This window comes from Helobdella robusta (assembly GCF_000326865.2).
Source record: "Helobdella robusta unplaced genomic scaffold HELROscaffold_63, whole genome shotgun sequence".
NCBI lineage: Eukaryota > Metazoa > Annelida > Clitellata > Rhynchobdellida > Glossiphoniidae > Helobdella > Helobdella robusta.
Window position 1 is genome coordinate 768,719 of NW_008705353.1, and position 22,892 is coordinate 791,610.

The following is a 22,892-nucleotide window of genomic DNA, read 5'->3' on the forward strand; positions in this document are numbered from 1 at the left end:
CAAAATTATATTGGCGTAATTATTAATAAGATAACCGATTTACAATCATTTCAGATAATTTCGAATTTTTATTTAATAAAATATTTTGATTTTATTTCAAAAAGTTTATTTATTAGAACCATGAATTAAAACAAAATTTGTGATTTTTATAACAAAAAATTCATTCATTCATTCATACGTCTGATCATTTCCAAAGTGAAATCTCAAAACATTGAGACTTATTGCGTGCAAATTTTTCAAGTGAATGACATCAACCCCAACGTAACTTCCATCCATTTCCAGAAGTAAAAAATTAAAATAATGTTTCAAATAGTGTCATGGCGGTTAAACAACGCTGACGATCTGAACACCCCTTTGAACATTCAAAACGCGGACCTAAAGGTCGATGCCATTATTTGGTTGAGGGGTATTTCAACATGCCCTATCTCCTGCCAGGATGGTAGCTTCTTATTCCTCGCATATTCGATCCATCTGTTGTCATCTTCCTTCGAGGTCAGATAGTTCATTCCAACCTGGATGTTGTTGTTGATGTTGTTGAGATTAAAGTTGTTGTTAAAGTTGCAGATATATCAAATTATATTTCAATTCAAATGAGTAACTCACCTGTTTCTCCAGGGCTTTCAAATCCGCCCAGCACTGATAATCCTATGAAATGTAAGAAAGTTAACGTCTGAGCGAACAAAAGAATGACAATAACACATAATGATAACTTTTCGGTCAATTCAAGATGGCACACACGTTAAATCTCATGATTTCCTCTACCAAATTAGACATCTTGGTTGTGGTTTGAACATTAGTAACCGCGTAGGGCTCTAAATTTAAACTCAAACTCTAATGTGTGATCGACAACTGTTCAATCGATTCAAGATGCTTTATATCAAAAAGCTCGGGGTTTCTACTACTACCCAATTTTACAGGAGTTTAAGTATTAGATGAATCTAGAAGAAAAACTACCATCCTAATTCATCATACCAGCACCTCATCTAAAAATTTGAACTATAGTTGTGTGTGTTCAGTTCAATGGACAGATAAATAAGCGAAAAAATGCATGAACGAGCAAATGAATGAATGAATGAATGGTCACCTGCATCCATGCATGGTTCAGTGCGTCTACGACCTTGAATCTGTTGCGAAGTTGAACTTGTAGAATCCTCACTATCAGGTCTATAGCTGCATTCATTGGTTGATTGATCGGTTGAAGTTGAATGATTGAGTGAGTGGATAAATTAATGAACGAATGAATCAATCAACCAATCAATCAGCCAATGACTGGACCGACCCTGCTGTGAAATGTTGCCCCAGAGATTCTTCGGGAACATGAACGCCGCGTTTTGTATCTGGTCGCTGATGTCTTCGTCTTCATTGAATGGGAAGGTGCCACTGAGGCTGGTGATGATGATGATGTTGTTGATGATGATGATGACGCAACAACCATGTTATCATCATCATCACCAGCCTACCTAACATACAGAATCACTCCGACAGACCACATATCAAGAGACCTGTTGTAACGCTTGTTTTTCAAAACTTCAGGAGCTTCAATCATAATTATATAAATTTATCTTTTATAATAATAATATATTATAATTATTACAATTATAATTAACTAAAAAAGAATAGTAGAATTAGTTTAATGTCATTGATTTGAGCCGACCCACCCAAATAAGCCGGGGTGCCAACAATGGACCTTCGGAAGGATTTCTCTCCAATTATCTTCGCAAATCCAAAGTCACACAATTTTACCTGTTTAAATGGTTGATTGATTGATTGATTGATTGATTGATTGATTGATTGATTGATTGATTGATTGATTGATTGATTGATTGATTGATTGATTGATTGATTGATTGATTGATATGAATTAAACGACAGCTGATAAAATGATAAGTTAGTATGAAAATAATTCATAAATTCATTAAATTTTTCGTTTATTAGTTCTTTCATTTGAACATGTTCATTTTTATATTCATTCATTCATTCAATCAATCAATCATTCATTCATTCTTTCATTTAATCAATCAATCAAGAAATTGAGCCGACCTGAGGAAACTTCGAATTAGAAGATAAAAGAACATTTTCTGGCTTGAGGTCGCAATGGACGATGTTGTTGTCGTGCAAGTATTTTAAGGCCATTAAGATCTGATCCACAATTAGTTTAAATAATTAAAATAAATAATTATAGCAGCTAGATAATTGTAAGCTGGTTAATCATTCAATCAATCAGCTGTGAGTCCAAAAAAGAAAGCACCAGATAAGCAAACGCGAGGTCTCTACGCATTCAAAGCCGGCAACTGCAACACAAGGGATGGACTACACTGCGCCATCTGTCCAACCAACAACAACACAACAACAACAGCAGCAGACCTGGTAGACGAAGAACTTGGTCATTCGTTCGTTGAGGCGGCTGTTGGCACTGCTGAGAATCATCTCCAACATGTCGCCCTTCAATTTCTCCATCACCACATAGATCTGGTGGATGGATGGATGGATGGATGGATGGATGAAAAAGACATAAAAAATGAGATGAAACAAATGTTGAAACACCCAACCTTATCAGCTGATTCATGGACGAACTCGACATTCACAACTCCAGGATGATCAATATTCTGAAAGGTAGTTGTTGAGAACCACCATCATCATCGTCGTCATCATCAGCATCATCATCACCAGCATCGTTATCATCATCACCACAAAATCATTTCCATCATCATCATCACTACCTGCAATATGCTGACTTCATTTTTGAGTTGCGCCTCTTGTTTGTCCTTGAACTTGGCCTTATCGATGACCTTGATCGCCACATCATGCTTCTTTTGCAGGTGTCTGGCTGTGGTCGACGATGGCGATGATGACGATGATGATGATGATGGCGATGATGATGATGATGCTTGATGATATTGTTCTTCCACACTGTCACAATCATTATCAGCATCATCATCATCAACGTCTCCATCGTCATCACCATCATCATCATCATCGTAATTAGATAAACCTCCATAAACTATCCCGAATTGGCCAGACCCTAGAACATCTTCCGGAAATATTTCGTATCTTTGGTTGATGTCCTGGTCAATAATCATGATGATGATGATGATGATGACGACGACGACGATGATGATGATGATGACGACGAAAACGATGATAATGAGACAAAGAACAGCATCAACAAGACTTACGGTAATTTTTTCTGACTGGCAACTGTTCTTAGCTAGTGAGTACAAATTTAATTTGATTCTATAAAATTAATAGACAAATAATAACAACAAAAACAAAATAACAACAATAATAAATGATATTGAATCAAAGTTTTTAATGAACACTTTCGTCATAAATCATTTTCCTTCCGGCAAAATAAAAGTCACGTGCCTGCTTTTTATAGCAAATTCAATTTCTTCTTCTTTTGCGTCATTAACGCTCCATCTTATTTATTATTTACATTTCATGACATCATCATTCATCGCATTCGTTATCTACCCTTCCCTCGTTTGCCACCAACAGCAACATCGTAATCAACAGCCACTTTCATCATCTTATCATCAAACACTCTCCCTCTCCACCCCATCATCTCACCAGTTTCCTTGCCAGCCCCACCACTCTGCGGGGTCAGGGGTAGCAGGGCCTGCCTGATGGCATTCTCAAACAAGATGGTCCTTTCCCTCTTCTCATCCGATCTCTCGTCCGCCCAGTTTTCTCCCACGCAATAAATTGTTTCGCCAACAACCATTTCAAAAATGTGTTCGCATGCCACGCTGTTGTTGTTGTTGTTCGCGGTGTTATTAGTTGTTGTTGTTGTTGTTGTTGTTGTTTTCTTCTTGTCTCCAGAAAAATTTGCCGTGCTGCTGTTTGGTTTTTTCAATTGCAGGCGTGTTACATCCTTCAGCTGAATGACCTGCAAACGGTGCGAAACATTCGCTGCAATCCTAGCTACAAATGATTGCAGAACATAAAAATGAAGCAAAATGAAGCAAGTTGTTGCAGTTAATGAATGTGGCCACTGCTACCTTGAAGTACCTCTTCTGCTTCTCCTCGGAGTACAGCGTGATGCACTTGGCGTCCAGCGTCCAATAATGATGTCGTTTCTAAGTGTGTTTCATCGCCACCATCTTCATCGTCGTCGTTGTCGTCACAACATCATTTCGTCGTCATCATCAACAACAACAATAGCGACTTACAGCTGGGTTGTGATTGGTCCACCAGACCATCCAATCGCTTCTTATGGATTGCACCCCCGTTAATTTAACGTTTCGAAATGATTGGACGACTCGTTGAAGTGGAATATTATTGGACGGCACTGACCTAATTAAAATTTAAAATTGGGTTCCAAAAATATGATTAATTCCCATTAAATTTGATGGCAAATGCATGCCTTATAACTTAGGATTAAAGTTGAAGAAATTAGCAAGTGACCTAAGTTCAGACACGGCAGCAGTTGGTGCAGTGCCACTATTGTTCATTTCGTTATTCACATTCGCAGCAGTAGGAGTATTAAAACTTGCAGCAGCAGAAGCAGCTGTAGCCACGTCACAACTTTCCTGTCTTCGTTGCTGTTGTGGCGAATCGTTGAGCGCAGTTTGTGGCTCGAAAGAATCGTTTCCACACGGGTCCTCCTCCACGTCAGTTTCTAGAAAAATTTCATATTCAACATTCATTCATTCGTTTCATTCGTTTCTTCATTCATCCATTCAATCAAGCAGTCAATCGCTCATTTGATTATTTATTCATTCATTTTCTACTCCTTTCTTTGTGCACGTGTTGACTGACTCAATCAATCAATCAATCAATCAATCAATCAATCATCCGACCGCCGGCTTCTCATTCCAATCTCCAATGACATAGGCAGAGCTTCATTCATTCGTTTTTTATTCATTTTTTCGTTCATTCATCAATCATTTACTCAAACGCTCACTCAATCATTCATGCATTCATTTATTTCTCCATCCATCCATCTAAGAACCTTCGTTGATTGCCCTCGTCTCACCCTGGCAATTGTTGGGCAGGTACTCCTGACACTTCTTGTGGCAATTTATCTTGCAGTCTGCCCATTCATTCGTCACAATCATCTCATTATTGCAATTATTCATTTTTTAAAGTCTAGCGATTGTAAACGAAAAATCTTATTTTACAATCGAACCAAATGATGGCCAATGCATTCGTAACTGTCTATAGTTCAACTACATGAAACTTTTTCATTTCAACGCCTTCATTATAAATATTTTTAAATTGAAAGTTGGTTGCGAGCAATAAAAACAGGGTCTGGCACGAAAATCTGGCACAGCTACATTCATTCACAACTCCTCTCTGTCTGAACTTCAGAGATGATGCGGTGCCGTGTGACATGATCAAATGTACCAAATGACTTAAAAACACATGAAAGCTTTAAACTGCCAACGAATTAGCACTTTGAAGGAAAATTTTTCAAATATTTTTCGTTATTTTTCACGATGAATACAAAAATTGAGAATCTGGCGGTAAAACCAACTAGCAGCCAGCAACTAGCAACAAACTAACCCTTGCACTGCATACTCTGGCCGACAATAGGCAGAAGTTTGTGACAATGTTGGCACTGAGTCGGCAGGGTGTAGTTGTGAGACACGAACGTGTGAGGAATCTGCAGTCTCAGGTTCGAACCGCGACGCACGCTCATCTCACTCTGCTGCACACTCAAACTCGATAGGTGGGAAACTCCATTGCTGGGTCTTCCCTATGGATATATATATATATATATATATATATAATATAATATAATATATTGGTACTTATTTACAGACGTATATATTTTATTTATATAGAGCTTAATTATAGAGCGTAATGTGATGTTGTGTGTGCTAGATAAACGTCTGAATGTTATAATGGTGATGGTGCTGGAGATGAAGATAAATGATTGCGTTGAAATAATAACAGTTATGAGGTTAATAATAATAACAACAACAATAAAATAAACAATAAAAATAATGATAATAATAATAAGTTAGACGTGTTATTAGAACCAGGATGTAAGAGGCGAAGCTACGAAGTAGAAAGCTTACTGCAAATCTTGCTGCATACCTGCTCTTTATTAATATTAATACATCATTCGTCAACTTCATCGTGTTTTTTTAACAAAAAAATACAAAAATAATAACAATCATTATTATCGTCATTATAATTTTTTAATTATTTCCATAATTATTAATATTTGCACCACCTTCATAATATTTCTTTCCTTCATAATATTGCTGATGCAGCCTCTCTCTCTCTCTCTCTCTCTCTCTCTCTCTCTCTCTCTCTCTCTCTCTCTCTCTCTCTCTCTCTCTCTCTCTCTCTCTCTCTCTCTCTCTGGATGTGCATCATTCCAACGCATGAACGAATAAATATATTATCTCTATCTCTCTCTTTTTTATAAATAAGAAAGAAAGAAAAGGAAGAAATGAAAGAAAGAGAAGAAGAGAGAGTGAGAGTGAGAGAGAGAGAATAAAAAGCAAAAACCTGTTGAGTACTATCATCGTTGATCATCTTCATGGAAGTTGGTTTGAAGGCCATACAATCGCCACGAATCTTGTACACACATCTCTTATGAAAGTTCAGACCACAGGCTGTTTGTTGGTTGTCGTGATGATGATGATGATGGTGATGATTGTGGTGATAACACGAGGGAGCAAATATAATTGTCATCAGATGTCATCCAGTTCATACCTACTTTTATTACGATTACAACAACAATAAAAGAATAATAATAACAATAAGTATAATAAATAAAAAAATAATATTAAGATTAATAAAATCAACGTAAATGTATTATGCGAACAATTATTCTATTAAATTAGAACGCTATTTTAAATGCAATTATTCAATAAAAGGTGTTTATCGCATATCTCTACATGCATGCATGCATATATATGGAGGGGAAACATGGGAATGAGTTACAAAGATAGGGAATGAATGGGAGTTCTGGAGAGGATCGGGAATGAGAAAAAATGGAGGAAACTGGGAACAAATTTCAATTCCTGCTCACCTCTCTAGTCTGTACGTGTTGTATGTGTGTATGTGTGTACGTGTGGTATGTGTATACGTGTGGTATGTGTGTACGTGTGGTATGTGTGTACGTGTGGTATGTGTGTACGTGTGGTATGTGTGTACGTGTGGTATGTGTGGTATTTGTTCGTGTGTTTCCGAGCGAGCTGGTTGAGGCGTTCGAGCTTACTTAATGACTGCCTCGTTGAAATGTAAGATGGCGAGCGATAAGTCACACATACACACACACACAGCGCGTGCCTGCTGCATTCATGCCGTGATATCCTTCCTTACAGTAGAATTCTCATTTCATTCTTCCAGTGTTCATTCATTCATTCATTTATTCGTTCATTTTTTCATTCATTCCTTCACTTTATGATCATTTTTGTGTCTTTCAAAAGTACCATCATCATCATCACAAACCGCCGCCACCAACGACCTTCACATTTGAGCCCCTGTTTAACCAGCCCCCAAAGCATCTCCCCGCAAAATTCGCAGAAGTGTGGACTCTTGTACGAGTGGATGTAGAGGACATGCTGTTTAGCACACAAGTCTTCTATGGACACTTTCCCTGGAGACGGTGGTCATGATGACGATGATGTAAGTGATGATGATGATGACGATGGTGATGAACATGAAGACATCAAAAAGTTGTTGAAGATGTTGCAGGTGATGATTACAAATATCGCAACGAACGATACTGTCGCTACTACCACCATCATCATCATCATCAACAACATCGGCAACATCATCATCATCATCATCACCATTTAACCTACTTTTACCTGATAGGACGACCTGGATGAGGCAGCCCTCCAAAACTTCCATCTGATTGGTCAAAAGTTTTAAAACATTTGGGTCAGATGGCTGATGGAGAAATAAGAGGAGTTGATTTTGGAGCCCCACAAATTTATGCTCAGGGTACTGTTGATGATGATTATGATGACAATGATGATGATGACGATGAAGATGGTTATAATTATCACCACCACCTTCGTCGTCGTCTTCTTCGCCATCATCATCGTCGTTAGCGCCATTGAAATTGTGATTAACGAAGTATCAAGAGTAGTTACATTTGCAACGATTGCACTAAGTGCTGGAGCGCAAAATAAATCAATGAGAGACCGAACATAATTACTTATCAACACAACAAACATACAAACAAACATATCAACATACACACAAAAATACAAACACAGAAATACACACAAACATACAAATAAACATACATGCATGCAAGAGAGGGACAAAAAAAGAATTAAATCTATCGCAGTATTGAAGAAGAGCTGTGCAAAATGTTAATGAAAGGCAAAGCCAGTAAGCATAGCATGGCCAATATTAAATTTTCAAAAATTGTTCGTTCATCCATCCATTCATTCATTCATTCTTTTGTTCGTTCGTTCGCTCATTCATTCAGTTATTTATTTGTTTTTCAATCATTCATTCATGTGCGTGCGACCATTAAATGAAATGAGTAAAATATAAATGGAAATTTCTGTGAAAAATGCAAGATATACGGAAACACAGACAAACACACGTACAAACACACATACATTCACACACACACACACAAGTACAGATACAAATACATACACGGACATATAAGATGAAGAAGAATTAAAAGCAGATGGTATTGTTAGAGTGGAGAACGTTCCACGATAATTAATTAATTCAACAACACTCAATACAAACCATTTTTTGGTCATCATTCTCTGCAAATATTCTCTCTCTCTCTCTCTCTCTCTCTCTCTCACCCTCTTTCTCTCTTCACTCTCTTTTTTCTCCTTCTTTGTCTGTTTTCTCAATCTCTTTTCTTTGTCAATTGATCAGCTGTTTTCTTTTTATTGAAGAGATTTCTTATTCAAATTTTTTTCATTTTGCGTCTTTTTAAAATTCCTAATTAAAGTTGTTATCGCTTCAACTAACGACAATCCCTACTCTCCTCTCCTTTCTTCTCTCCTCTCTCTTCTGTTACTAGGTCTACTTGTTTTTCTAATTTATTCTCACTACCTTCGACGGTAACAACAACATCGTTAACATCATTCCCAATCTCCAACGACAAAAACAACTACTGAAGCTACTGCTGCTGCTACTACTACTGCTGCTGCTACTACTGCTGCTGCTACTGCTGCTACTACCACTGTTGCCGCTGATAAGGAGATGAAACGATAAAGAAAATTACTGCAAAATACTAGCGCCATGTTATTAGAGTATCTCTCAGTGGCCCAGGCACCCTGCCTCCTCACACGCATACGTGAAATGAAGTTATACTGCAAGAACCTAACATTATCACGTTCATACACGCGTGCAAACAGACAAACACACACACACACACACACACACATACATACACACACACATACACATGCATACATACATACATGCACACATGCACGTATGCATGGATCCATAATTAATTTTATGTCATCGTCGGCATAAATATGAAATTGATCACCAGTGTTAGTAAAAACAGTAAAAATGAATGAATAAATGAATGAATGAACGAACGAATGAATGAATGAATGAATGAATGAACGAACGAACGAATGATTGAAAGGTATAAAAAAGTAATATAGGAAACGATGTAATATTTTCAATTGAAATAATATTATTCATCATTAATCATCATTAAAATTTCAAAATTGGGTGTTATTCTTAATTTATATAGCACTTCATTGTTTGCTTTCTGACTGATTCATTACTTTCATTCGTCATCAATTTGTTGTTGTTGTTGAATAAACTTTTGTTACTAACACTAGATCATTTAAGTGGTGTTAGTCATGTGTTGTTTGATGCTTAACAACATATGTTCTTTGTTATTGTCGACAATGTTATAGCAGCAGTAGTAGTAGCAGCAGCAGCAGCAGCAGCAGTAGTAGTGGTGGTGGTGGCATTGAAACAGCTTCTAATATGGCAAGTGATGAGTTGTACCAGCTCTTGAACATAATGAGTGCTTAAAGCAGGAAAGTTGATGAAGATGAATGTATGCTAGAGAACAAATGAGAGATGATGATGATGATGATGGTGATGGTGGTGATGATGATGATGAAATAGAGAATGATAATGATAATTTTAATGAAAAAAATCCGTAATCATAATGGCGAGGTGGAGGAAGAGTATTGGGCAAACATTTCTCTTGGAAAGAATTTAATCACACGGACATCTTTTACGAAAGGAAATCAGTTCTGTCTGTCTGACGCGATGATACTGTATCTCAAAAAAATATTGATATCATATCTTTTCTTAGATTCGTAAGGTAATGGAATGATATCTTACATTCAAAAAGCCAAATGACCAAAAAATATTGAAGAAATTCTAGCAAAAGTTTTTGCATTTTAATGATGTTTTATTGGCGTGGAGGAACTTCAGAGTGATATTTATAAACCTACAAACAGTCAGACAGACATGCATACAGACATACGAACATAAAAATATATAAACAACAAAAAAACTCTTGAAATATCATTATAACATTCTTTCGTTATTAATTGCTAATAAAAAAATCGGCGCTAGTAACAGCAGAAGTAGTGGTGTTGGTGGTGGTAGTAGTAGTAGTAGTGAAAGTAATAGTAGTAGTAGTAAATTAACTGTAGGAAATTGTAATTATAAAGCTCGTAGAAGTTGTGATTAAAATCTGATTTGTTTTCTATCCGAGGTATGTCAGTGTTTATGTTTTATTTTTAGGAATGTATGTACGTGTGTGTGTGTGTGTGTGTGTGTGTGTGTGTGTGTGTGTGTGTGTGTGTGTGTGTACGTATGTGTATATGCGTATGTATGCATAAAACCCACTTTCTATATGAAATAAAAAACAGTTTCTGAATAAGAATTATATTACGGTAAACTTCTAAAAATAGATCTTGCTTTGGTTTAATGTGTTCATCACGACTGTCCAATCAGCGTCATCGTCGTCATCCCAACTGGCATTTTATTTTCATAAACTTATTACATTTTTCTAACACTACCTTCACTTACTTCGCTGATATTTCTTTCACGCAGTCATAATGCTCGTAAATATTTTATAATGCTGTTATTGCTGTTATGATTCATCTTGCTGTGTGCTATATTTTTATTCAAACAAAACACCAAGCAAGATTTTACAGTAAATAAACTGCTTTATATGCAAGGGTAATGAAGCTTGTGGGGGCGTGTGGTGGCGTGTGGTGGCGCCGATGAAGACGCTGACGGAAGCGCTGTTAGAAACAGACAGCCATGTTAACATTTCACAATTTAAAATGCAACGAAGACGACCAGCCAAATGAAATAAGTTATGTAATAAACAAACAGACAGACAGTAGGACAGACAGACGGATTAGTAACAAAACATATGATCAGAGAATGGAGAACATTCGGACTGAATAAAACTCATGACGGCTCCTACATAATGTGATTAAATTTGCAGCCACCAAAAGCAACGCAATGAAACGCACGATCAACCAGATGATAATCCTAAATCTCCAGCCTCCAAGAAAATTCATCTGCTTGTTGTTTTCTTGTAGCTGCTATCTTTAATTTTGTTATAAAGCGATAGAAAACATGCATGCTTCACACATACAATATATTTACATACATACGTACACACACACACACATACACACACACATACACATACACAAATACTTACAGATATTAGAAGACTCGACAGATAATAAGTTACTGAAAAAAAATGTGAAAGAACATGCGAGCCAGCACTCAAGATATGAAAGTTTCCAAGCATCCAACGAAGCAATTACAAGCAGCCTCGGAGCATGAGACACGCACCACAACATATTACTCCCGCATGACTGCAACGATACCTTTGAAAAAATTTCTTCCGCAACTAACCGCACCAGAATAATCGACAAATCAGACGCCTAAACTCATAGAGATAAAAAATGAACAGCCTACATACAAATCTTGCGTCATCAGCGATAACAACTTCAACAGCCACGACATCGACGACGACGACCAACCGCTCTAGCGACCAGAGCCACAGCACTTTCCTTGAGGGCGATGAACTTTGCGTTCCGAGCTGCCAATGAATCGTTGTGGCTGGTGGTGGTTGTGGTGGTTGTGGTGGCGTTTGTTGCTGGGTCGACGTCGATATTCACCCACTCTCTGAGGACACCGACCTGCATTTGCACGCAGAAACCATCGCCCGTTGGATCGCCACCACCTTGCTGCTCAGTTTCACTCATTTGTTCTTGCTGGTGCTGTTGACGCTGATGATGATGACGTTAGTGATGATGACGTTGATGATGATGATGATGACGCTGATGATGATGGTTTTGTTGATGTTGATGTTGTTGCACTTAGCAGAGTTACTAAGAATCTACAGCAGCAACGAGAAGAGAGGCGAGCCAACAACAACAACGTACCAACCGAGCAATTAATTAATTAGTTAAGGTTAATTAGTTAATTATTATTCCACTACCATCCAACTGATGATGATGCTGGTTGTAGTGGTGATGTTGTTGTTCTGATGACGGCAATGAAATCAGACCGTAGAATTACAACCACAGCTGAAAAGATGTTTAAAAAATTATTAAAATAACGTGCCGAGATGTGAATGATGACAAACTTGGATGGAATGTGTAAATAAGTAAATTCTTCAAGATGCATGCAAACAGATGCATTGGTTGGTTTCTACGTTCGTCCATGCATGTGAGTGCGTCTCAGCCTTCTGTTAAATTCACTATTTGGTACATTTCTATTTTTAAGTGAGAAGGCTGGTGTTCGCGGGTGCATGATGCCTCATTAATGCATGGATGAATTAATGGACGAATTAACCAATGAACTAATAAATAAACAAATTAGTTAATTAATAAATGAATGATTGTTTAAAAAATGAATGTCGAGAACTAGGTTGGAAGAAATGACAAAAATGTCGAGAATGAGTGAGCGTCGCCAAATAGTGACTACAGTTCAATTCGAGAGCCATAAGTGTAAAATTCTATTCAAGTGTTCACGTTTTTGTACACTAGCTAGCTTGTCTATTGGTATGTCTGTTTGTATGTTTGTTTGTATGTTTGTTTGTTTGCAAGTTTGTTTGTAAGTTTGTTTGTTTGTTTGTTTGTGTTCTCTCACCTACAAACATGCATAAATTTGTTTGTCATCAGCCATAAAACATCAACTGAAATGTACAGCCAGCCTGAGAATAATTTAATATAACTTGTCGTTAATTTAATGAAATCAATTCGAAGCAGTCTCTGTTTGTCTCTCTGTGTGTCTACTCGTTTCTTTGTGTGGTTTGGTGTATGTATCAATATGTATGTATCTATGTATGCGTGTGTGTATGTGTGCATATTTGTGTTGTATACATATAAAAATGTGTGATATGTATGTTTTTTATTTGTAGATACTTTGCTACAAGTCCAAAAATGAATGAAAAGTTGACTAGGAAAATGAAGGAGAAAGGAAGAAAGAATGAATGAGTGAGTGAACGAATGAATGAGCGAATAAATGACTACTACTACTACTACTGCTACTGCTACTACAATACAAATAGTAAAAGTGATAATAATAACAACAACAAACAATTTAGCAATGTAACTTACTATGAAAACTGTTAGCGTTACTTGATGCTGTTGTTGATGTTGTTGTTGATGTAGATGTTGTTGTGGATGTTGTTGTAGATGTTGTTGTTGATGTTGTTGTAGATGTTGTTGTTGTTTCACCACATGTTAATAATCATTGAAACTTGTAACTTGTAAGAGCCACCAAACAGCAAAAGTATTTGAAACTAACATCAGATAAACAAATAAATAAGTCTAAAAAAAAACTCTTCCATTTGATGATTCACTTAATTGTTATTTATTGATTAAATATTAATAATATAAAAATATATTTATTTAATAATTAATAATAATATTCTTCAACGATAGAATGTTACGATCGATGTATCTAACTTACTATTAAAGAAATAAAGTTAATAATTATTATTTTCAATTATTCATTAACAAAATTATTGCAGCTATTATTATTCATAATATTAATTATTATCGTTCAATTTAAAGTTTATAACTTATAATATTAACTGATTTGCATAAATGAAAACACATATACACACACATATATGTGTGTGCTAATACCTTATATACACATATACATGTGTGTATATGTGTGTGCGTATATACAAACATGTATAAATATATATATATGTGCGTGTGGGTGTGTGTATATATATATTTATTAATATGTGTGTTGTGATCAGTTATGTGCATGTTGGATAGACTTCTTAATGCAGGCATAGCAGCCGAACAATGTTTTAAATAGGATCCCTGATGCCTTATCTTATACACACATGTATATATGCACTATGAATATGTATATATATATATATATATATATATACGTGTATATAATGTTCAATTTTAATATATATACAAGTGTATGTATGCATGTGTGTGTGTGTATAAGATGAATATTAATCAGCATACAAGAGCTAGTAGTAGTAAGGACAACAATGCAGGCAGCCTTCATTGTCGTCTGTGTAGGCCCGTCGCATCTAGCACGCACCTACACTATTTTTAAATTATAAAATTTATATTTAACTGCGATGACAAACACACACGTATACACGCACGCACACACACGCACAATGATTACAAAACGTTTCTTTTCCTTCCTAAATTTTGTTTTTCTTGCATAATAAGTCTCGAAGCGGAAGATTGCATTATTAAAAATATACAAAACTTAAAATACCCGCCCAGGGTGTGGGAGCATACATACAAACACACGAACATACAAACACACAAACATACGAACACACGAACATACAAACACACGAACATACAAACACACGAACATACGAACACACGTACAAACAAACATGCAAACATTCAAACATGCACACATACACAGAACGTAGATGCATTACAAACATGGAAACAAATTATGCGGACAAACGGGTGATGTATTTTTATTGTTCATACGCAAAGCAAACTATGAAATATTCATAATGAAAAATGCGTTATACCACACATATTATACACAAGAGTACAACATACACACGCGCACACATACAAAATGAATTTAAACACACATAGATGTACGCACGCATACAAGTATAGAAGGAAGGATGGATCGAGAAACGAATACGTGAATGAATGAATGAATGAATGAATGAATGAATGAATGAATGAATGAATGAATGAATAAATGAACGAACGAACGAACGAGCGAACGAATGAACGAACGAATGAACCAATGAACCAATGCCTTCTGCTCGCTATGTGATTTTAACACTTTGTTTTCTTCTTCCATAAACATTTTTCGAGATTAACAACAAATTTTCTGTAAAATCTGAAATATTTCTCAAGGAAAATTTATCAAATTTTTTAAAACACGTCAAATTATGTGCAATTTCAATAAACTTCGAGCTTACAGACGCCACCGTGCCAGCCACCGCCATCACGACGCCCCACAAATATAATTCATTTAATACATCGTACAATTATCCAATCCATCTGTTTCATCATTGGTTTAAATCACACACAGCACATTTCCATCATTATCGTCATCGTAATCATCATCATTAGCTTAGGCAAAGCTGCTTCGAGGAAACATTGAAGAAAATGTTCGCCCGCTGCTTCGACTCGCGAGAATTCTGCTCAAAATGGAATTATCCCAACGAAAACCAACTTTTTACTCATTCCGAAATTTTCAAATTTGATGGAGATTATTTCTTTAAAATGAAACAAATGAAACAGCTGCTGATGAACATTTCTTCCAACAATCAGAAAAGAAAGTTTAACAATCCAATATGTAAAACAAAAGGTGCAGGAAAACAAAGTGGCCGCAAAGCTAGGCTGGAAATGCGTGTATATGTACATGTACAGGCATGAACTGGGATGAAGAAAAAACATCCATTGGCGTCTGATTCCATCCCATCACGTCATCATCACATCGTCATCTCGTGCAAAACATTGTTTTAGTTAAGTAGTGCAAATAAATTATCTACCTTATTTACAATTCTGATGAAAAGCATGCTGAAATTGAACAATAAAGTAAAAAAAAACTAAAAAAGCGGTTGGTTAATATCTTATTTAACTGGAATAAATAAATTGCACTCTACGATCGGTTTGAAAATGTAGGAAAATTAAAAAAAAAGTTAAATCTATCATTACTGCATCGCTATCGACTGCCATACAATCACAAGGTATAATTTAATAAAAGTATTCAAGAATAAAATCTATGCAGTGACGAGAAATGTTCAACTGATATGAAACAATCAAAATAATGAAAATCATGTCTAATTAATATCATTTTCTATTTTAAATAAATGCTACAATTGCTTCCCGGACGCTATATAAACAACTTTATAACATCAACTTTCAACAGGTGCGTTCACTTTTAGAACTGTACCTCAAGGTGATGTTGTACTTTCGTTCCGGGTTTTGTTTCGAGAAGACTTTCGAGTTCTTGTTCATTCTGTTCAAACTTTTCTTCTTGTTCACTCCGACATCTCCGTTCATGTTCTTCACTTTTAAGCTTTTCACGTCTTTTCCAACGTCACAGAGCAGTCTGCTGGGTACACGGACAGCGTTCTGCTGCCGGTGAGAGGAGGTTTTGGGACCATCATCAGACTGTAAGGTCGCAGGAGTTTGCTGTTTAGTGTCCGAACGGTCAGCTGCTAGAACATTTTCCTTGGTCTCCATGGCTTTCACTCCGTTCCTACTTGCTTCTTTGACTGATACTTCGTCGCATTCTCCAGCGGATCCACATTCTTCTCCAGTTAATCCGCACCTCCGCTCGTTTTTTGTTTCCAATTCGTCTGTTGGAATGTTAGAAATAAAAATATTAAAACATTAATTTGTATGTTTTTACTTTTGGTCTTGGAGTTTTTATTATGTTTGTTTAGTCAGCTGTTTAAAGTTTATACGTTGCCAGCTGTTTCAATCCAAAGAAATGTCAGCCGATTAATCATTTATTGATTCAACACAGAATAAATGTAAAGTAAAATCGATCAAAACGTTCTTTAGGTTTCAAATATATAAATTTGAATTACTTTTATTATTTCACAATGACAATAAGGAGTTAAAAAAGAAGATGGACCCACTCTTTTCGACGACGATCCATTCATCTTCATTGTAAGTCTGCAGTGTCAAGGTGCTCGCATCTTCGCCCTTCTTCTCAGCCCCGAAGAAAAAATTTGCGAGGTTTTGCAGCATCTTCTGCGTTTCAGTTTTATCATTAACGGTGTTATTTCATTCAAAATTTTCCAATGTTACGAAAAAAGAATACTTGGAAAATGTAAAATTAAAGAAAAAAGAATGCGGTTTAACTTGATTTCTAAACAAAAAAGACTTCAATCTTCAAATAATAGGCTCGCTCCTTCAACTAACAGTTCAACTTTCTTACTTGCTTGATTGTTTGTGATTATTTGTTCTAAGTAAATCGAAAAAACAAATGTAACGAGATGTTAACATGTAACGACAACAAAGCAATCAGCCGTTCTAGGCATTTAATGTATGCAAATTTATTATAATTTATTCACACGTCAGGAGTACAGCTGATTTTATTTACTGCTGGTAGGGCTGGGCGGATTTAATGTTTAGAAAGATGAGTTTTTTGAATTTATTTCTGCTAAACATCGGCCTAACTTTGCAAGTTTGAAAACAGAAAAAAAATTAAATAATTTTCCTATTTGAAAAAAATTATACCTGCAAAAATTGTAAATTTTGAAATTAAAGCACCCAAGTTTTACTTAGGTCCACTTACGAGCAGGTTAAGGCCACGCTGCTGGCAAAAGTGCTAAATGGACTAATTCACTATTGACTGGTTCAGTGATTCGTATTGTGTTCATTGGTATTCCCTAATTTTAATTATTTTGACGACTGCGGTGGGGAGTGAATCGACCGTTCTCTGCCTGTGTGTCTGTGCCGGCAACGTTAGTGAAAGTTGGATGAAAGTACATGATGATGGAGGCCACAGAAGAGGGAGAGCAGAACAGCATCCCTTCTTATTCTTATCAAAATGGTTTCTTCCTTATTTTACTTTTTAAATATTTAATGAGCATTTTTTAATTAATCAAATTAATAAAAGTAAGAAACGCTTGATAATAAAAATTTAATTTTAATGCTAACATGTAGTAATTTTAATGCTAAAATTCAATAAAATAATCTACTAAATTATTAAAGCTCTACTAAACAAAACTCATAAACTGAAGTAAAGAAAAGATGTGTGAAAATGTGTGCACTGTGTATGTCTATGTATGTGTGTGATTGTAAAAAAAGTACAATCAACCTACTTTGGTCTGGCTTTTTAATTAATTTAAATTTAAAATAAAAATTAATTAAATAAATAATTTATTAATATCTTAGTAAATTATTAAAAAGTAGTTTGTCATTTCATTTTTATCAAAATTTTATTGCTCACCCAATAATATTTAACAACAATTGCAAAACATTTCAGAGGTGAGAACAGAAATTGTTGTTGATGAAAACATGAAAATCAAATTATCTTCTTCCTCCTCCTCACCACCACCTCCAACAACATCTGCAACAACAACATCCGCAACAACAACCACAACAAACAACGAGTTGAAATTTCCTAAAAAATCCAAAAACTATGTTGACAAGTTGTTACACTTCAAACAACAACAGCAACAGCAGTCACAACAGCAAAAGCAACCCAATCCTCATGGAGTATTCATTGATGTTAATAATGCCATCTTACAGAATATACAAGTTGGTACACACAGCAGACATGTACATAAACACAGATACAGGCATACACGCGCGCGCACACACACACATACACAGTGTAACCAACTTAATTTTCATTTTTTAAATAAACATTTTTAATTTCAAATTTGAAGAAGCATGAATTAAATATTATTTTAATTTTACCGACACTCGTATAAAACCAATCCCTCGCATACAATCAGATTAAATCAGAACCTAGCCGGATATCCTACATTGTCAAGACTAAGTCTTCCTCTTCATCAGCCTCTAACAGCACCAACAACATCAGCAAAAACATCAACAACAACATCAACAGTAATGATGATGACATCAACAAAGATGAAAACATTAACAATGGCATTATCATCGGCAGTAATAATAATGATGAGGCGCCTCACAAACAAATTCTTCTTCAAAATTATTCAAAAAATGATGTTTCGCGTGAGCATTCAGTTATAGAGGTGATTTTAAACAAATGAATCTATATGATAGATAGATAAATACATGAATGAATGGATGGAAAGAGCGTGAGAGAGAGAAAGAAAGAAAGAGAGAGAGAGAGAGAGAAAACTAATGGGAAAGCGATATCATTATTTTATAGTTATTGTTGAATAATAATATTGTTGGATGGATGAAATTTAGGGAACTGGGTGGGGTATTGTGTGGAAAGAAATGGCCAGAGAAGATGAAAGGGAGGGTATATAAAGCATGTGTGAGAGCAGTGATGGTATTTGGTGGTGAAACTTGGGTGTTGAGGAGAGAGGAGGAAAGTGTACTGCAGAGGGCTGAAAGATGATGTGTGGGGTTAAAGTGAAGGATAGGAGGAGTAGTACAGAGCTGATGTCAATGATGGGACTGAATGAGGACATTGTGACATTGATAAGGAGATCGAGATTGCGGTGGTATGGACATGTGTTGAGAAGGGATGAAAGGGTCGGGATTAGGCGAGCGTTGGAGTTCGAGGTTGAAGGAGTGGTAGGAAGGGGTCGTCCGCGATTGGGATGGAGAGAGCAGGTGGAGAAGGACAGGGTGAAAGCGGGGTTGCGTGATACTGAGGCGAGTGACAGATGTGGATGGCGTCGAGGGGTATTTCGGTTTCATCATAGGTAGCCAAACGGCAACCCCCGATCTCGGGGAAAATGCCGTCTAAACGTGTGTTGTTGTTGTTGTATTGTTGAATAATAATTATTTTTTTTAATCAGCACATTTAATAACTTTCACTCTTCTTCCTCGTGACACAGTTGAAAGAGACCGCCTCGCCACAGTTGCCATCAACACCACCAACATCATCTCCCCATCATCATCGTCATCACTCAGCATCATCGCTATCTAACCATTCCATCAACACTTCCCCATCAAGTATGATTGACGTCACCACCAACATCAACTTACAACAACTGCAACAACAGATGGACTCATCAAATTGTTTAGTTTGTGGAGATCGAGGGTCAGGCTTTCATTATTCAACATTCAGTTGTGAGGGTTGCAAAGGTTTTTTCAAAAGAACTGTTCAGAAGTCGATGGTGTATGCATGTCGAGAGTCGGGGCATTGTGATGTTAACAAGGTTTATTTTTAGATGTGTTGTAGAGATGTGCTGTGGAGATGTGCTATAGAGAGATGTTCTCAAGTTTTAGCTGATTGATTGCTGGAAGTAATTGATTAACTGATTGGTTCATTATTTGAGTGACGATAACAATGAAATTTTCAGTTGACAAGAAACAACTGCCAATACTGTAGATTTCAAAAGTGCCTCGAGATGGGGATGAAGAAGGAAGGTTAGCTGATTGGTTTGTTAAACGAATGTTCATTTTCATTCAAGCAATTATGATCGACACAGCTGTCCGAGAAGACAGGACACCTGGCGGTCGACAGAAGAACACGAACCTTATGAACTCTGTCAACAAGAAACTTCGTGTTGATGGTAGCGATGGTAATGATTGCAGATCATCATCGTCGTTATCATCGTCCTCGTCATCTACTCTCCACTCACCCGAATTGGATGACCTCATAAAAAGACTCGTCGATGCTCAGCCCCATCTTTCTCCTTCCACGCAAGGTTCTCCTCATTGTTTTTTATGATGACGTGATGATGACGATAATCACAAGCACACCAACCACACCACAGATCTGCCATCATACAAGCAGCAGTCCCTCAACTCGTCGACCATACTGGAAATGGGCAACCTAATGCACTTCGGCTACCTGGAGTTGAGGCTCATCATTGCATGGGCCCGCAAAGTTCCCGGTTCGTTGGCTCGTTCGTTCGCTACTTTCTGCGGTTTTTTTTCTCATTATATGATGAATTGGTTGAACTATACACTGAATTATGTGATGAATTGGATGAATTATATGGTGAATGGATGAATATACGATGAAAATGATAAATTATATAATGCATATAATGAATTGATTCACGCAGGATTCGGTAAACTGTCGCCAGTAGATCAAATTGCTCTTTTGAAATCGTCATTCATGGAACTGAATGTACTAAGATTGGCTTTCAGGTGGTTCGTTTGTTTCAGATTTTTTCTTGAAAATTGTTAAAACTTTAATGCCGTCTTAGTGAATGAAGTTTCGACTGTCAATTAAATTTACCATAATTATTTTTTATGTTACCCAAAGTTGAATCAAGCTCGTTGCTCATTAGATCTTTAGATTGCGATGGGTGTGTGCGATTCACGGAGGGCTTGGAGATACCACTGCAGAAGTGTTCGGATGTTCGGTTAGGGAAAGAGTTAGTGAAGTTGACACTGGAGTTCATCAACAGACTTCGATTCACAAACATCGATTCCACGGAATTCGCCATTCTTTGCTCCATCGTCCTCACCTATCCAGGTTCTACATGTTTTGTTTTCATTTTATATCTACCGCCACTTGAAAGCCACCTACCTAATCGTCGTAATGAATAATTAATCCACAAAGACGCCAGCGGCCTAGCAGACAAACGCTCGGTGAGCTCGCTGCAATCTCGCCTGCTGGACTGCCTTCAGCACTACACGAACGCCAACTATCCATCGGAACCACGTCGTTCCTGTCGTCTGCTCTTGAGGCTGCCCTCGCTTCGAACCATATCCGCTCATGCCGCCGAAATGTTCCTCAGCCTCTCCCTCGAAGGCAATGTCAAGATGAACGATCTCGTCCTCGAGATTATCAATAAGATTGGTTGATTGTCGTGATGATGATGTGACGATGATGGTAATGATAGTTTCGTTGATGATGATGCTCTTTCTAGGGTGCTCCATATTTCTCACGAACTGTTTCTGCATTTTCATGATTTGCAAAGTGCTTGTCATAAATGATGGATGCTGATGGCGATGACGACGATGGCTCTGGTTATCACAGTCACCGTAGCGTCGTCGCTGCATTATTTTTTCCACTCATCTTAATTGTAATATGTTATTATTGGGGTTCTGCTAATATTATTTTTAATACGCTGACTGACTGCACAAACTTATAAAAAATTTGCATGTCATAATATTTAAATATAACACAATCCATGTGAATGCATTTCATCAACTGTATGTGTTGTACATTCGTCTTTTCGTGTCGTGTGCACGGGCTGACGTTTTCGTTCTTGTTTTGTAGTTCTCTGCAGTTCTTGTGCTTTGATTTAATGTTCATTTTTTTCATATTCTTATGTTGGCAATTTTAATTATTCTAGCTAAAGTGAGAACATTGTTTTGTTTGCTCGTTATTTCACTACCGACTGTTCGTTAATTCGAGAAATGTTCGTTTAAAGACTTTTGCAAACAAGTTGCAGACTTCTTCAAATTTACTTTGAATCGTCTCTCCAGTCCACCACCGTTTTTTCAATCCAGTAATCAGCCCGCTAAGAAAACTTCTGTTCGAAATTTATTGCTGTGGCTCACTGAAACGTAATCTTCTGGCCTATCAGCAAGGGCTTTTTTACGTAAACTTTAATCTTCGTATCAAGTATCAATCAAAGCTTTTGCCTCTCCTTTAATACCGTGAAACTTGCACGCTAACTTGACGTAGAAATGTGTTTAAAAGCGGCGAGGCCTGCCACGCATGGATGCCTCACGGAGATGATGCAGTGCGACACGAAGGGCGATGGCGGTTCTGCCTGCACTCGAGCTCCGACGACATCGTCACGTGATATCAATTTTATTATTTTTCGTCACCTTATTACAGGCAACTATCATTAATGTTGATCGACAATGGCGGATAATTTTATTTTAAATGTTTTTCGAAAAGAGAAATAATAACTCTCAACATAA

At 36.7% G+C, this 22,892-nt stretch overlaps 3 protein-coding genes across 3 annotated transcripts; 1 reads left to right on the forward strand and 2 right to left on the reverse strand.

Moving 5' to 3' along the window:
- Positions 1-89: 89 nt before the first annotated feature.
- Positions 90-7,923, reverse strand: HELRODRAFT_115447 (hypothetical protein). The gene is made up of 21 exons (XM_009029947.1): positions 7,776-7,923; positions 7,427-7,561; positions 6,466-6,572; positions 5,509-5,701; positions 4,955-5,035; positions 4,408-4,621; positions 4,173-4,296; positions 4,002-4,079; positions 3,571-3,889; positions 3,177-3,208; positions 2,993-3,065; positions 2,721-2,827; positions 2,550-2,606; positions 2,365-2,469; positions 2,041-2,139; positions 1,659-1,743; positions 1,461-1,536; positions 1,280-1,386; positions 1,085-1,170; positions 604-645; positions 90-512 (listed from the first exon to the last, which is right to left on the reverse strand). Exons 1-21 carry the CDS (start codon positions 7,816-7,818, stop codon positions 363-365), a joined length of 2,313 nt encoding a protein of 770 aa, XP_009028195.1. The 5' UTR covers positions 7,819-7,923; the 3' UTR covers positions 90-362.
- An 8,378-nt stretch (positions 7,924-16,301) lies between these two features.
- Positions 16,302-17,138, reverse strand: HELRODRAFT_180657 (hypothetical protein; the record flags this gene model as incomplete). The annotated part of the gene is made up of 2 exons (XM_009029948.1): positions 16,302-16,741; positions 17,027-17,138. The coding sequence occupies 2 exons, from the start codon at positions 17,136-17,138 to the stop codon at positions 16,302-16,304; spliced, it is 552 nt and encodes a 183-aa protein (XP_009028196.1).
- A 404-nt stretch (positions 17,139-17,542) lies between these two features.
- HELRODRAFT_103307 (hypothetical protein) lies at positions 17,543-22,407 on the forward strand. The gene is made up of 10 exons (XM_009029949.1): positions 17,543-17,946; positions 18,382-18,656; positions 18,857-19,114; positions 19,895-20,218; positions 20,363-20,429; positions 20,492-20,710; positions 20,780-20,899; positions 21,074-21,158; positions 21,302-21,489; positions 21,577-22,407. Exons 1-10 carry the CDS (start codon positions 17,883-17,885, stop codon positions 21,819-21,821), a joined length of 1,845 nt encoding a protein of 614 aa, XP_009028197.1. The 5' UTR covers positions 17,543-17,882; the 3' UTR covers positions 21,822-22,407.
- Positions 22,408-22,892: the final 485 nt, after the last annotated feature.